This window comes from Scophthalmus maximus, chromosome 15 (assembly GCF_022379125.1).
Source record: "Scophthalmus maximus strain ysfricsl-2021 chromosome 15, ASM2237912v1, whole genome shotgun sequence".
NCBI classification, from domain to species: domain Eukaryota; kingdom Metazoa; phylum Chordata; class Actinopteri; order Pleuronectiformes; family Scophthalmidae; genus Scophthalmus; species Scophthalmus maximus.
The window spans coordinates 3849920-3865138 of record NC_061529.1 but is presented as its reverse complement, the minus strand read 5'-3'; the positions used below and the strand labels follow the sequence as shown (position 1 = coordinate 3865138).

Here is a 15219-nt window from a genome sequence, read left to right as displayed (position 1 = left end):
GATTATTCTACTGACCCGCGTCTCGTTTTCCTCACCACATTTTGGATTTGTGATCTGCGTTATGAAAAGTTTGAGCTTCTGTGATGTTTCCAGGTCGTCTGAGAGAGACAGAAAGAGAAAGAGAGAGATATAGGCAGAATATGACAAGAACATTAAACTCAAGTAGGAAGAGTTCTCTGCCACTTTGGTGGAATGAGTCATCATTCTTTTCAGCCACACTTTGTTGTTTGGTCTACGTCTTTGGTCCAAACTGAAACTGAATCTAAATAACTATTGGATGATGGAATTTTCGTACAGACCCTCGCCTCCCAGAGCATTTCCCCTCCGTTGATCCCCGTGACTTCTCATCCAGCGAGTGACACGTCTCAAATATTCATATTGACAGATCATGGGTGATTTAGTTGCAGTGCCCACACATCTAATGAAGTTACTTTTCCCGGAACAGAGCAGCGTCAGTGGCGGATAATTCAAGATTGATTTTTATTGGCGCTTCGAAGAGGGCAGACCGGGGGAGGGGCCGAGAATTCAGATAGGAGGATTGTGAAACAGCTGCTGATTTAATTTGTATATGAGATCCAGTTGTGCACCAACTCATTCATGACATCAGCGACTTGGCTTTTTTTAAAAATACGCTTTGTTCAGGTCAATCCGCTCCTAATGTGCGAAAATCTGTCTCCAAGCAACATTTTTGATGTTTTCCAAAATAGTGTTGTTTTTTATTTGTTTGTTGTCCATGCGTGTGTGTGTGTGTGGAAGGGATCTGAGCGCACACACATGTTCTTGCGTACACCATCATCGCACACATGCATTTTCTAGGACGGCTCATGTTTGAAAGTGGCCTCAGATCCTGTGATAGATGTTGGCAGACGAGGGATGGAAACTGTGCCCTTGGCTGCGTCTCATTTTTCCACCACTGGTCTTCCCTCCGTACCTGCACTTAATGAGATCTCCTGTGTCGGTCGCAGGCCTCCGACCGGCACTCCGGGAAATTGCTTGAGAGACCTCGGTTGAAAAAAAAGAAGCAGAAAAAGCAAAAAGGCATTTGAGAAGATTTGAGCGTGAGATATTTTCCTATTTGGGAATTGCTTGATTTGCCTTCTATGCAACAGGTGTTTTAGGAGGCACAAAGGTTGAATCAGTACTCATGACATAAGGCAAATCAAGTGCTCCTTGTGTGTAGGTAAAAAAAGAAGAAAAAAAAAGGGAATACTCAATAAATGGAAGTGAAAAAAATGATATTAGTTATTACACTACTTATTAAAAGGCGATCACGTTGAACAGACCAACGGTGTGTGAATGATACGATAGTTTTGGGGAATTTTACCCACTTTCCCAAAGTCAGAAACAAAACCCCCCCAGATTTTTATGTATTTGATGTTGTCTGAAGTTTCTTCAAACAGTAATATGAGGATGTCTTTGCTCACTTGTTGAGTGACTACGGGATCGAGGAACATAAAAACGGTCACGTAGGCATCCAGAGGTTGAGGGAAACTAGGCTAAGTAAGCTGGGGGGGGGGGGGGGACTTTTTCCGAGCTCTGTCTGAGGCGAAGGGGCTCACGGCCTCAGACTTTTAAAAACCCAGCTTTGGACCTTCAATATATTCGGGGCAGCCGCGAAGCCAAGAACCATTACGGCTGTCAGAGAGAAGGCCGTCGTCCAACCGTAGAGAAGAATCAACTCACTAATAGACCGCGAGTAAAGGTCTGGGCGGGGGGGGGGTTCCCACTGCTCCGAGTGTGGTTTGGCTCCTTGGAAACTTAATCAAGGTTCAACCTGTTTTCAGCCAAACACAAATTAGACAAATGAGCTTCCAGGCTGAGCTTCACCCGTGTTACGGCAGCGTGAACAAAGGAGGGCAGCGGCTGACGGCTGTCGGAGGAATGCAGAAATGTTTTGAGCAAAAAGCGGGCGAATGACCCACGAGCGGAGCTCGTACATTAGTTTGGCATCATCTCCGATTCAGCTGAATGTGGCCTTTGTTCCAACGCGAGGAGACGAGAGAGAACGAAACGAGAAGGAGCCAAAAGGAAAGAACAAACCATCATTTTCACGGAGTGAGAAAATAAAAGAAATACAAATTCGCTCGTCTTAAGATGCATCTGTTTGTGCTGCGAGACACCTGAAGGTACGTGTTGCTGTCTTTCCCATTGCAGTGGCTGATCGGCGACAGGGACAGTCACTGCGGGGTCATCTGCTCGCGGACGCAGGGGAAGCCGGTGTGCGGCTCGGACGGGCGGAGCTACGAGACCGGCTGCGAACTGCAGAGGGCGCGCTGCAAAGACAAGACACTCGCACTGGCCCACCGCGGCCGATGTCGAGGTAACCCTGGCTTTTATAACGACGCCATCTGCAGATCCTTCATCGCGGTGGCTTATCTGTCAGGCTGCATTTGTCAAGGACACTCAGTTGTAAGATTCATCCGCCACTTTTTACTGTAGGACATTGTGATACTCGCATTTCACGTAGGTTCGCACGTTGTCTTATTTCTATAAAATCTCGTCAGCAGCTGGAACTTGACGTCGTAGAGGACGCTGGAGTTTCCACGAACGCACCGTACGGTGTAGTAGTTCTACTCTGAGAGAAAAAAACAATAACTTTTGTCTTTAATTTTTTTCTGAACATGCTGAAATGAATGAGAACGATGCTTCCAAGTAGGGTCGAACCACATGTATATTTAATCATGGTAATTTTATGTGGCGATATATATAAATATCTCATGATATAATAATTTTTTTGAGAATGGACAGAATAACAAGCCAGGAATTTGTGTTTTTGGCTAATCCCACAAATACCTGGAAAATCTAAGCTCTTCATCACATTCATGCATAAATTATCCAGAAAAAGAGATTTTTCCTTAAACTTGATGACAAATATGTATCGTCTCACTGAATGTGAGTGCCTCCTGAGCCTAAAACACATGGATATATGTATATAACATATGATTACCACTGTTACCACTTTGCACGGAAGGATGTCGGCCTGAAATGACCAGTGATTTTTGATACGGCATAAAAGAAAACCTTCAAGCGCACTGTAACGTATACACACATCATCAGACGGAGCTTGATGTGGCTTCCTCTCGTCTTTCAGGTAAAAACTGGGTGAAAATCGATCAGTTGCCAGTGGCGCCGGCGCCGACCTCCATGTCTGAGGGGAGAGACCTGGAGCTCAAAGGTAAGCGGCCGGGGAAACATCAGATATGCTAAAACAACGTTGTACCTAATCATCACCTAATCTTCTCTCTCTGGGAGACGACGTACTAGAAACTGAAAAAAGGGAAATTGCAGTTCGGTGCCAACAGACAGAACCAGAGACTTCAAGGGGGGGGAAAGTGGAACTGAATGAGAAGATGTCTTTCGTTTTCCGCCTCCCTGTAGGCGTGTAAGCTTTTACAGACCAGGATCACACACTTCCCCGGCCTCTGAATGCCAGCCACTCACCAGCGGCAGAGATTGATAGGTCTAGAGTCAAGGTTGGAACTCGGTATCCCCCCCCCCGTCCCCCTCCAGTCCATTTGGAAAACAGCCGTCCCAACCAAATCCATTCTTGGAGTGAGTTTAGCCCCATCTGTCTGGTAGCACATGGTTTTGTTTCATAATATCAGCGGTGTACAGAGGAAAGGGAAGATGGGCAAAAGCTCGCTCAAGACTTTGCAGGCGCGGCAGGTTCTGTTCTGTTGCAATGAAACAGCAGTTTTATTTATTGAGGCACCTTACGAACCGATCCTTGTTTACAATGGAAAGAGCCTGGCGACGGCTAACTGTGTGCTCCAGATTCAGATTAAACACAAAGGAATAAACCTTTGCCTCGTCACAACTAGCAAGCACAGACAAACGTAAGTGCGAGACATGATGAAGAAACTGTGCAGAGCCTCTGATCATTAACTCGTTTTTTTACCTTTCCATAAACCAGACACGAGGACATTGGACTGAGACATGTACGACAAGATTTAATAAGCCTTGTAACCACGTCAGTCCTCCTCGCTGACGTCATCGCCCAATTCTGGCTCTGTCATGTCTTTTATTCTGACGTGTCTGTCTCCTCTCAGGTCCAGAGGACTTACTTTTATTTGTCTAGGGAAACGGTTTGCCAAATTTGGAAGGGCCGCGGTTTGACAGGTCAGCTTCCCCGGGGCGACTGCGTGCACACGAACAGTCAAACGTGACGCTCGACCCCGCGGGAGCCGTGAGCGCAATAAGAAAACCAGTCCAGTGACCAGCTGCTGCGGAGCCCACTTCATTCTTTGACCTTTCAGCCACTTCCTGCCTCCGTCCCCCCCGAGAGCAGGTCTGGCTCATCGGAGCTGCAGGAACACAAGCTCAGTTTCCACTGACATTTCAAAAAACATCAGTGTCGAGGACACGCCGCAGTCCTCGGCACCAACACTGTGCGGCTCACAGCGTAGCTCTGGCACCGGTGACGCTCAGCGGCACTGTTATTTCTTGTCGGGGAATGTGTTGTTTTAGCATTTTGCAATAGTGCAATAAAAAAAGGTCTCGGACTTGTCTGTGCTTGGTGTATCGGCAGTGAGAAAAGGTTTTAAAAACCAGAAGTCATGGAGAGGTTTTCTTTGCGGAATCATGAGCAACCAACCGTGTGGTGCGAGACATATTCTGCTTTTTCAGTTTTTCCTCTAGAGTTTGACAGTTTTTTTCATGGATGTAAAAGCTCTGCAAAGTTAAAAACTTAAAGTATGTGGTAAAGAGAGCTCCTCTCCCCGACAGAAACCTCGGATCCTGATGCTCATGAAAAGCCTTATCGGTAGTCGCCGATACTTCCATAAGATGGTGAAATCACCATATTGCGGACATGCATAAGGAATGTCTAGCGGCTAGTCTAACACGCTCCCCCAACAAAGCCAGATAGAGCGAGAGAACTTCCTACACGCGCTGGAAGCCGTCGACCAATCACAACAGAGTAGAGCCAGCTGGCCAATCAGAGCAGACTGGGCTTTAGCAGGAGGTAAAGAGGCCTTAAAGAGACAGGAGCTAAAACCAAGTGTTTCAGACAGACGCTGTGAAAGAGGAGCTGCAGGAAAGGACAGTCTGAGGAAACAGATGTGTTTACTGACCTTGAGAGCATGTAAACCTTCTCATGTAATAATCCAAATTAAAATGATGAACCTGAATATGAGCATAATATGTCTCCTTTAAAGTTGTAATCATTAATCCATCAACAGGAAGTGCAGTTTCATAGTATTATAAGCATCGGCCCTTGGGCAGCAATGTTTTATCTGTTTAGAGTGGAATCAAACTACTCGCCGTGTAGATACAAATAGGTAGAATGGTGATATTTGAATTCATGACAGGAATGACGGACTCATATTCTCAAATTCATGAAAACCTTAAGGGACATCACTTCGATGGCTCATTGTTATCAGGAAGCCCAGGGGATGGAAAAGTGTCCGTACCCTCCCGGTACAACTATCGTAACGTGCCCTCAGGCGAGACGTTTAAACGTCCGACGGAGCTCAGCACCACCAACAGTAGTAAATTGTGTTTGTACTGGTCGGCTCTCAGGTGTGACCTGGGGGCGGTGTTGACTAAGAACAGGTGTCTTCAGTAAGTAAAACAACAGCCGTGTCTGAGAACAGACTGTCCTGTCAACACGTTACAGATGCAGGTCAGTCCAAGTGTCGCGTTGAGAGGAACCAGGCGTTGGAACAGGCCAGGAGACCTCAGGAGTCCATGTTTATCCCCGAGTGCAACGAGGATGGGACGTTTGCCCAGGTGTGTCTCTGAACCTGCACACATTCCCTCAGGCTCTCGTGAATCATCCCCATCCACGCATCCTCCTCACAAAGCTACTGTCGTTCTTTCTCTGCAGGTCCAGTGCCACACTCTGACTGGTTACTGCTGGTGTGTGACCAGTGACGGCAAGCCAGTGAGTGGCTCCTCTGTGCAAAACAGGACCCCAGTGTGTTCAGGTACTGGGGGGGGCAAACAGCCTGGCCACCTGGGGATGAAATGATGAGTTTTTTCCCACAGAACAAGTCTGTCGCGCACAAGGTTGTTACGAAATTTAAGACTCGGTTTATTTGTGCAGCTCCACTTCAGGATAATGTTGAACAGGCTGTAAACAATGTTCGTAGGACAGGATGATTCCTCACAATTCTTTATTAGGGTTGCGAGGCAGCATAACAAAGCATGTTAAAAAAGAATCCCAACTGGTGGCTACACATGTAGGACCTCGGAGCCAAGAGCGCCGCGAAAGCCAAGTCACTGTGGTTTGGGCCAATTAACATTCAGTCACTTCAGAATTTCAAAAACAACTGGAAACGGTTTACGGCTTCGGTTTCCCTCTCGCAGACGAGACGGAGGATGGATGGGTTGTATTAGTGTCCTAAGCAGAACAATCCCGAGGACTTGAACGGAGTACATTATCATTGAAACGACCCTGCACCTGAAATAAATGACTCTCGGGAGCCCCCGACCGCGCTCGATGAAAGACAAGAGGGCGAACGCAACCTTTTTGGTTACAGTTAAGGAAGGGGGTCCGCCTCGCCACACTGGGGGCACATGTGCATTACATGTCATGTGTAATACGGCAGGTGCAAGGTCAACGAGACGGCTAATGGCCGTACATCCAGGGGCCTCTCGGCTGCCGACCCCCCCCCCAATTGTTTAAGTGCTCTCAGCAGGCGGGAGCAGAGAGCGAGGGCCTCCGCTGCACTCGCCTCCTGGATGGGAACACTTTATGATAATCACCATCATTTTCCCTCAGAAGATAATACGCAGGGGGTGTTTGCCAGAATTGGATTGCACAGTCACCGGAGCATATGGTGCAAATTTTGTGCGGTGAGAACGGGTCGCATGCCCCTTCTGAAGCCGTTCAGCAGACGGCCAGAGGCTTCCTGCTGCCTCTCTGTCAAATGTTCTTTATCTCTCCCTCCCTCTCTCCTCTGCACTTGTGCCACTAATCAGCTGTGTGGCTGCGAGTCAGCAGCTGGCCCTTCAAACAGCATCGGGGGAGAAAGTTCTGAAATGGAGCACGTCCGTTCTCACGAGGGAAACCACACCACTCTTTCCCCCATTTGGGACTGAGACTTACATACAAGTGCAGTTTCTCAAGTTATTATTCATTTCTGCAAGACGTGAAGACACCACGATTTAGATCCAGCGAGGTTTGGCCCGTGTGCAGAGCAAGTGAATGTTCGGGTTCAAGGGGAAGAGAGAACATCTGGCAGCTTGGGGATAATGCGTTCAAGAATTTTTCGAGCAATATTCTGTCGCATGTTTTCATAAAAACAGAGGTGCTGTTGAAGTCTTGTTGGCACTATTACGTGCACACTTTGTCACTAACTGGACAGTTACTTCACGCCATTTAAAGGAAGCCTGCAGAGTTTTGACCACTGTTAATGGTGCGCGCAAATCATTTTTTACAAATGGGGCTTTTGATTTGTTTGTACTAATCGTACAAGGACGAATACGCACACGACAACGTGACACATTCACACCGTTCCACCGATTGACAGCTGACTGGTGTGATGTGCCGACAAAGGCAAGGGTTAGAAGAATGCTGGTTAGCAAAAATATGCCTTTTGGAAATAGGGAAAAAAAGTTTGGAGCGCAAAAACACAAGCTCTCGTGTTCTGTCCTGCATAAGATCCGATATCTTCATTGTTTCTTGCAAAGGTATGTATGACGCGGGAACCAGAATCTGGGCGCAATCAACTCTTCTTTCCTCACAACCCCTTCCCTCTCAGCTGATGACAAAGTAACCTTTACTGACGCCCCCCCCCCCCGTACACTATGACCCGAATCAATCATCTCACATACATTTGCAGGAAACTTCCATGAATTTATGGGAACTCATGCCGCGACAAGTGGATTGTCAGGTAGTAAATTTCCTTCTAGTTGCCTTCATTAAAAAAAAAGTTTCTGTGTCCCCTTTCCGTTGTAAATGGCTGCACGGTCTTAAGTTTGCCCCTTTTTCCTCCCGTGCATCCATGCATGCATGACATCAGCTATCTGCATGCAACCAAACGTCGGAATGATATCTGGAATATGCACAACATCATTTGTAAATAGAGGTAATGCAACGAGCCAAATGTATCAGTGTGTGACTATGACGTACTAACGGAATGTTTTCATTAATATAAAACAAAATATCATCAGTGGGTTGGCGATGGTTTCCTACTGGTGTGTGTCCTGTAAAAATGAAAAGATGACTATCAAGTAACTCAAAATAAGTATTTTTTCCTGAAAATGTTCAATCTTTTTTAAAATGGATGAACATAATCTGGAATCAGACGTTCCCCAAAAGTTATTTTTTGTTGCTTTGTACATGTTGTGTTTTGTTCTTTGTTCTTTCGTCGCAGGGTCAGTAACCGACAGACCACCCGGGCCGCCGAACTCGGGTAGAAAAGGTGAGCTGAGATCGGCTGTATGTCGCGTGCGCATGTGCATGAATGGGTTTTCGTCGCGTACGAGAAAGAAAGAGGAGTTCCTGTTTGTCTTTTTTCGAACGGATCTGTGCGACGTCCGTACTGTACTGGTGCAGAGCAGAGAGGAACACGACTGGCGCTTCGAGTTGTAATGTTAAGGGGACGTGAAGCCGACGGCCTCGGGGGCGGGGGCGGGGGGGGGGGGGGGGGGGGGGGGGTTACAGTAGAAGGGGTTTGCTGTCGATGCTCACACGAATTGTCTTTTTCCCCCCCTCACAGTGTGTAGCTCCCAGTCCACACCTGGATCAAACAGTAATAGAGAAATACTGTAAGTTACACGTTAACCGTACGTGTGTTGTTTGTGTACGTGCTCGGCACACACCGTGAGAACATCTGCAGCGCGTCTGCACGAGGCCGCAGGAAAACACGGGTATTTCTGACTAGTGTTCGACGCAGGATCGCCCGAGCCCAGTGACTACTGTTCTTTGTTCACCAGCTCAGGTCGCTTTGACCCTCGAGCGCTTTAAACGTACCGACGCGTCTTCTGATTTAAGGACTTTTGTTAGTGCTTGTGGAATGACTCCAATCAAAGTTTTTTTTTTTTTTCATCTGTGGTTTGCTTTTGATTTAATTATTTTCCCAAAGGGATTTTCCAGATGCGACAAAACTGCACAGGGGTGAGTATCCTAGCTACAGTAGCTCGAGTCCACAGCATCATGTATGATTGATTACAATTTATCCATTGATTAGCAGGATTCTTTCCGACCTGAATATTGTGTTAGATCTTATGCATAGACCCCCCGAAATTGTTGAAATTTTATGAACGTAGTCGTTTCCATTTGCAAGAAATATTTGCGTTTACACTCGGAAAGTGTGTCTAATATTACAATCAATTATATTTAAACTATGTTTTTCCAAAGTGAGAGGCCGCAAAATTTCACTTCTTAAAATAACTAAAAATGAGAAAATGTTTAAAGATGGAATGTTTAAAAACTGAGAAAAAGACGACGAAAAACTTTAGAGATACATTAGTTTTTAGTGATGTATAATTGAATATTCATGAATATAGCAGTATTAGTACTACTACTGGTGAAACAGTATGATGTGTGGTGAAATACAACTGAGGATAAGCTGTATTTAGAGGTACTGCCAGACTGGTTGTCAATGTTTTAGTTACTCAGAGTAAGAAGCCATTAATCATTCACTAGAAGTTTACTAGAAATAGAGTTCATCCTGAAAGTGGAAACAACAAACAAGAAAAGCCACGGAGTCATTCAATCATACAGCATCTGGGAGGATACAGTTTTCATAATCTGTACAAAAGGTAAATGTACAAATGCCTACTTGTGGCGCTGGACGACCTTTTGAATGACACGAATATTCATGACCAACATCTGGACATTTTGAGATCATCGTCCTCGTGGACCAAGACGTGAGCCACGGGAGAGTTTTGATGTGACGACGGCCTCACAACAATGGTTTTAATCATCATAAGAGTCGTTTGAAAAATGATCCTCTGGAAACCATTGCCGAACGCAAGTGTGCCCACTTGTTGAGGTCGTGTTTTTCGGTGGGGGAACCAGCCAGCTGACCGACCGACCGACCTCACTGGACCAACATCCAAAAGTCGTCTTATTGTGACGATCAAGGATAATGAAGCTCAAACTCCATTGTTTGTTCAGAGGTTTGTTCACCTCTGCGTTTGGATTTATTATGGACCTGCACGGCTGCAATCATGCAGGTCCCGATAGGGGCGTGGTCTCCGTTTGTGTGTGTGTGTGCGTTGCGGTTTGCAGTATGATTGTGAAGCAGTGTGTTGAATGTGCAGGCTGATCAGTGTGAGAATGTCAGTGTGAGATTGGTGTGTGTGTGTGTGTGTGTGTGTATGTGTGTGTGTGTGTGTGTGTGTGTGTGTGTGAGAGATGTTGAGCCACACGTGGGTGGTCGTCCTCTGTTTTCTGTATTGTTCGATCTGTCTCTCTGTCTGTCTTTTTCTACCTGTCTTGGCCGGGCCATGTGCAAATCCCAACCATTCAACAGTTCTGGAGAGTAGATTGTATTAACCTCAATAATGGTAGTTTCTTTCCGTTTCTTTCTCACCCTCAACCCAGATGATGGCTCCAAGCCCACACCCACCATGGAGACTCACGTCCCGCCTGAGGGCGATGGTACGTCCGCCCCCTATAGCCACTTGTCCACCAGCAAAGATCCATACAGTGTATTTATGTTCATCATCGTGGTTTCAAAACTGGCCTCCATTTTCTGCATTTCATCTTATTTTTGCTCTGTTTAGTTCGACAGAGATTTATATTGAAACCCAAGATGCAGTTTCTTAAGAAAAGTCCATTACATGAAATGGAAAAAAAAGTCCAGATGGCAAAAAATCCAATTGACATATTTGATATTTAGTTGGAAGTGATGGGATCTTGGATGTAACTTTTAATTTTGGTTTTGTGGGGAAAAGCTCGTCTGCGCAAAACTGTCATTTTGAAATATGCATCTGCTGGTGTCGTCTGCACCGCTGACGAGGTTGAGTGACGTTAACTGTAACTGAGCAACGTTGAGATCACCGATCTCTCTTCTGTCCTCCGATCACCGCAGAGATAACGGCTCCGACGCTGTGGATAAAACAGCTGGTGAAGCAGAACAGCTCCACGTCCAGGAAACAAGGTGAGAGAAAGATGTTCATATTTATCTGTCTAAATATTCACATTAAAACAGTAAGGTGTTGCTGCAACAGTTAAGAGTTTCTGATTAATATGCCATATTATTATTATGTTACATTACTCATTGCCCACACATTGACAACACCGGTGTCGTATGAACTGAATTGGCAATTTTTGTGTGTGGGAAGCCAGTGAGGGATCATGTCCTTGAACACATCACTGATACAAGAACCTCTCCTCCCAGTAAAACCACCTACTTAAGTTCACAGCTGCACAGTTTGTAGGATATAATTATAACCCATATTTGTTGTGAGCATCTGTGTGTGACAGTTGGATGATTTAGGTTAGCTGAGATATGTGATTAATATTTTATGCATTTTTGCTTGATAATTGACAATAAAGACAATCAGCAGATTTTTTTAAATCACAGATCAGTTTAAACTTTTAATTGTTTTTGCCTGATATGAGTAATTGATTACAGCAGTTTACAATAAATAAGACATAAAAAAAACTATTCTGCAATGGTATTATTGTAATACAACACACCCACTCTGATGTAAATATGGCCTGGAATATTCATGTCATGTACTAATTCATTCATGAATATTAAAATATCAATAATTTTAGTAAGTAGTAATTCAATAGTCAGTAATTATTTTAAAAAACAAAGGCTAAATAATTGTACCTTCAACGTATATTTTTTATTTAAACATGACAGTAAATGTAGCAGGAAATACATGTAACAAAGTGCATTGTATTTCAATTAATTTCTTTTAATTTAGGTAATTCTAAACCTTCCACAGTCAATCAGTGGATATTAATTAATATTTAGAATATATAATGTGAAGACTGTGTCAGGGTTGGAACAGGCCTCGCTGTCTTTTTGCTGTCTCAGCTTCACCTCATGCTCTTATTTACAGACGTATACTCCCACTCAAGGGAGCACAAACAGTTGATTGTAATGCAGGGTTTCCTTTGAATGATGGCGATGTGGCAGGGGAAACTGTGGTCAGGGCTGTGGTCATCATCGAGCACTGTGCTTTGGCTGCGAGACATTCGCTGTGACAGCTCTTTGAAACCTCTGTGGAAAACACCAGCTTCCTGTTTCCAATTAGCATCTGGTGTCCTCAAAGGACAACGACAAGGCTCGACCGAGGCCGGAGGTGTTGTCGTCACGTTTGAGACGTGAGCGGCGTGTGTGTTTGTGTGTGTGTGTCAGATGTGCGTATCATGAAAGGGACATATTGTATGTCTGTTTGTGTAACTGTGTGAAAAAGTACTTTTTACTTCACTAAAAGTAAAAGATAGCAATAGTAACCACGGTAACTACTTTAAAGATTCACATATTGCATCCACAAGAAAATCCACGTGACCCAAATCTTCTTCACAACCAGTAGTCAGAAATTTATTCAAAGCTAATATTTATGAACAGAAAATTGTCTGGTTCCAGCTTCTGAATTGTGAGAATTTGAGGCTTTACAGTAAAATTTCATTGAACTGAATCGTTAGGCTTGGGACTTTTGCTAAGATTGAAAAAAACTAACTGGAATATCCTCTTACTTCATTATTTACTGATATTTTAAAGAGAAATCAATAAAAAATAAAATATCTCAGGTGATCAATAATAAAAGTAGTCATTAGCTTTAGCACTTACAATTAAAATTTTGGCCACTTGGGGCAGCAGAAAGAAATTGTGTTGGTTGATATGAGGAAGTAGCTAACGGTTGCTTATTTGCATATGCAGCAGTTGCACAGCAACATAATTAATCATTTGGTCTGATGTTTATTGGCATTTGGAGGATTTGAATTTAAGAATCATTCTCTTTTCGCTCCATTTTTGGTCTCCACCAACTCTGCAATAAGTTGAAGCGTGATACACAGCTTCGTAAAGGCTGAGGTGAACTGGGGATTCAGTGGATGATTCTCTGTTGGTTCATCACTGTGAGCGACTCCTCTCACATTGTTGTTTTTGAGACTTTGTTAATCTTAAAAGTAAACTTTTTAAATGCAGGACTTTGATTTTTAGAATCGACTGTACTTTTACTTACGTAAAGGCCTTGAATACTTCTTCCATCACGGGTGTGAGTTTTTGTGTTCCCAAATCCAGAGAGTCTGAAACAGGCAAGTAGAAAAGCTCATCGTTGGCCTGAGATCATTGCTCTCTTTCTTTCTTTCTTCATTCCATTGGTGCAACAAGTGATCAATATTCAAACGCCTCAGAATCCGAACCTCTGGCTGTCCCCTACATGCTGGAAAACCCGAGTGCTCACAAAGCAGCCCTCCTGTGGGCAGCATAAACTACATTATTCATTTACTGGCTCTTGATACCCCATCATTATGACTTCTGATGCAGGGATCATGTCGGTAAGACGTATTTGCTTAGGCAGAGTCTGCTTTAGAGCCGTTGTTCCAATGTTGCAGCTCATTCATAAACATTTGGAGAAACAGAAACTCGAGAAAACAGAAAAAAACACAACGTCGAAGGAAAGTATTGAAATCAATCTGGATTTGAAATCTGGAGGGTTTTGTTTCTCCTAAGCCCATTTTGTGTCGAGCTCGAGGGAGGTGGTGGTGCTGCGGTTTTACTTTTCAGCACAATGAACGACAACAGCAACAAACTTAGGTCCAAAATTATATATTCCTTTTACGAGCGAACCCCTCCGTCATCCCTCCGCTTTTGTTTCCCCTCGAGGTCATAAAGACAAACACATGCACCTAAATACCTCCGCACCGAGCTCCCCCATTACTGACATTTCCGCTATTTTAACCGCGGAGAAGGCTCGCGAGAGACAATATTGCAGTGATTACTCCACAGCTGAAAGCCATTGGAGTGAAGCGGAGAGGAGAGAGTGCCGGGTGGGTGAGTCGGGGGGGGGGAAGAGGGCCAGAGGAGAAAGAAAAAAAGGCGAGTGGTGAAGGAATGAGAGGCTTCTCGAGGTGGGAAGAAGGGATCAAGTTAGTGATAGAGGTTGTATAATAATGGAGGAAAAAGAGACAGAGGAGCAAAAGGAGAAAAAGGATGTAAAAATAGTTTCTCTTGGCCCGGAGCCTGGAGGACAAGGGCCAAGGAGAAGAGGCAGAACGGGGGGAGGCGGGAAGAGGCCTGTTCTCATCAGAGATACTGCAAATGGCCGTCTCTCGTCCGTTATCGGTCGGCCCCCTGAAATCACCACAACAGAGGGCAAATTGTTGCCACTGTTCCCGACAACCGCTCGTGTGGGGGGAGGTTTCTTCTTCAGGACAAAACATTTGCTTTCCGAGGGTTCGTGTTTCTCATCGGCCAGTTCGTGCCAGAAGAGGAGAGGTGAAATTGAAACAAAATAAATAGAGCAGAAATGCACAGATCTCGATTGGATATCGAGTCCACACAAAACAGAGGATTACATCGCAGGCGTCCAGCCCTTTTCCATTTATATGTATGAAAACAATTTTCTTTATGGGTTCCCGGCTCCTGGCGCCGGCATAACCTCTGTATAATAAACACTGCTAAATAATTTGGACGTGAAGAAACCTTGGCAGGCAAACGGCACCATGGCACCGCGCTGAGCAGAACACTTGAGTGTGAGTCTTCACAGAAAAGAAAAAAAGTTCAGTGGTGCAGGGACACGTTTACTTTTTGTGTTGGCAGCCGCGGCGCAGGAAACCTGAACTGTAAACTGGTCGTGGTCATATCTGCGCGTGTCGAGGATTAAGGGCCGCGTTCGTTTTTGACAAAAGCACAGCGAGATGCAGATGTACTCTCCTTATTGTTCGGCGTGTAGTGTAGACGTTGGCTCACGTAGTGTGTTGAAATTGTGCCGTTCCTGATCAAACCTGGATTCATTGATTCTTTTTCAATGCTTTTATCAGTTATGTACGTTATGTAATACGGCAGACAGGTCCTGGCACCCTGCTGTTGCAGCTTAACGCCTCACGGTGCAAGTTGAATGTAAAACGAGGATTGGCTCAGGGGTGGACAAAAAAGAGAAGAAAAGCACACTCCGTCACCATGGTAACAAGCTTAGCATAAAGCTCTGTTGTACTTGGCTCAAGAGTGAGCGATGGACTAAATGGATGCGAATGTAAATACGAGAGATCACGGTGGAGCGAGGGATTCCCAATATTCCCACAGAGGTAGGACGGGTAAAGTCAAAGCCGAGTCGACCGCAGCACGATTTTTGATCGAC

At 44.9% G+C, this 15219-nt stretch overlaps 2 protein-coding genes across 11 annotated transcripts in view; one reads left to right on the top strand and one right to left on the bottom strand.

Moving 5' to 3' along the window:
* ccdc177 (coiled-coil domain containing 177) overlaps nt 1-15219 on the bottom strand; it is a 104807-nt gene that overhangs the window by 26475 nt on the left and 63113 nt on the right. For all 3 annotated transcript variants that reach the window (XR_007029756.1, XM_047327173.1, XM_047327174.1), the window contains 2 exons: nt 13102-13165; nt 932-1002 (listed from right to left, as the gene is read on the bottom strand). The gene's annotated coding sequence lies outside the window, so the exon portion shown is untranslated. The remainder of the gene's footprint in view (nt 1-931; nt 1003-13101; nt 13166-15219) is intronic.
* The window catches only part of smoc1 (SPARC related modular calcium binding 1), a 44267-nt gene that overhangs the window by 12253 nt on the left and 16795 nt on the right, over nt 1-15219 (top strand). For 5 of the 8 annotated variants that reach the window (XM_035610642.2, XM_035610639.2, XM_035610643.2 and 2 more), the window contains exons 2-9: nt 2155-2320; nt 3092-3175; nt 5618-5730; nt 5828-5927; nt 7788-7838; nt 8322-8369; nt 10466-10555; nt 10989-11057. In XM_035610642.2, the coding sequence (XP_035466535.1) occupies nt 2155-2320; nt 3092-3175; nt 5618-5730; nt 5828-5927; nt 7788-7838; nt 8322-8369; nt 10466-10555; nt 10989-11057 (721 nt within the window). The remainder of the gene's footprint in view (nt 1-2154; nt 2321-3091; nt 3176-5617; nt 5731-5827; nt 5928-7787; nt 7839-8321; nt 8370-10465; nt 10556-10988; nt 11058-15219) is intronic. The other 3 variants (XM_035610644.2, XM_035610646.2, XM_035610645.2) reach the window with 3 other exon arrangements.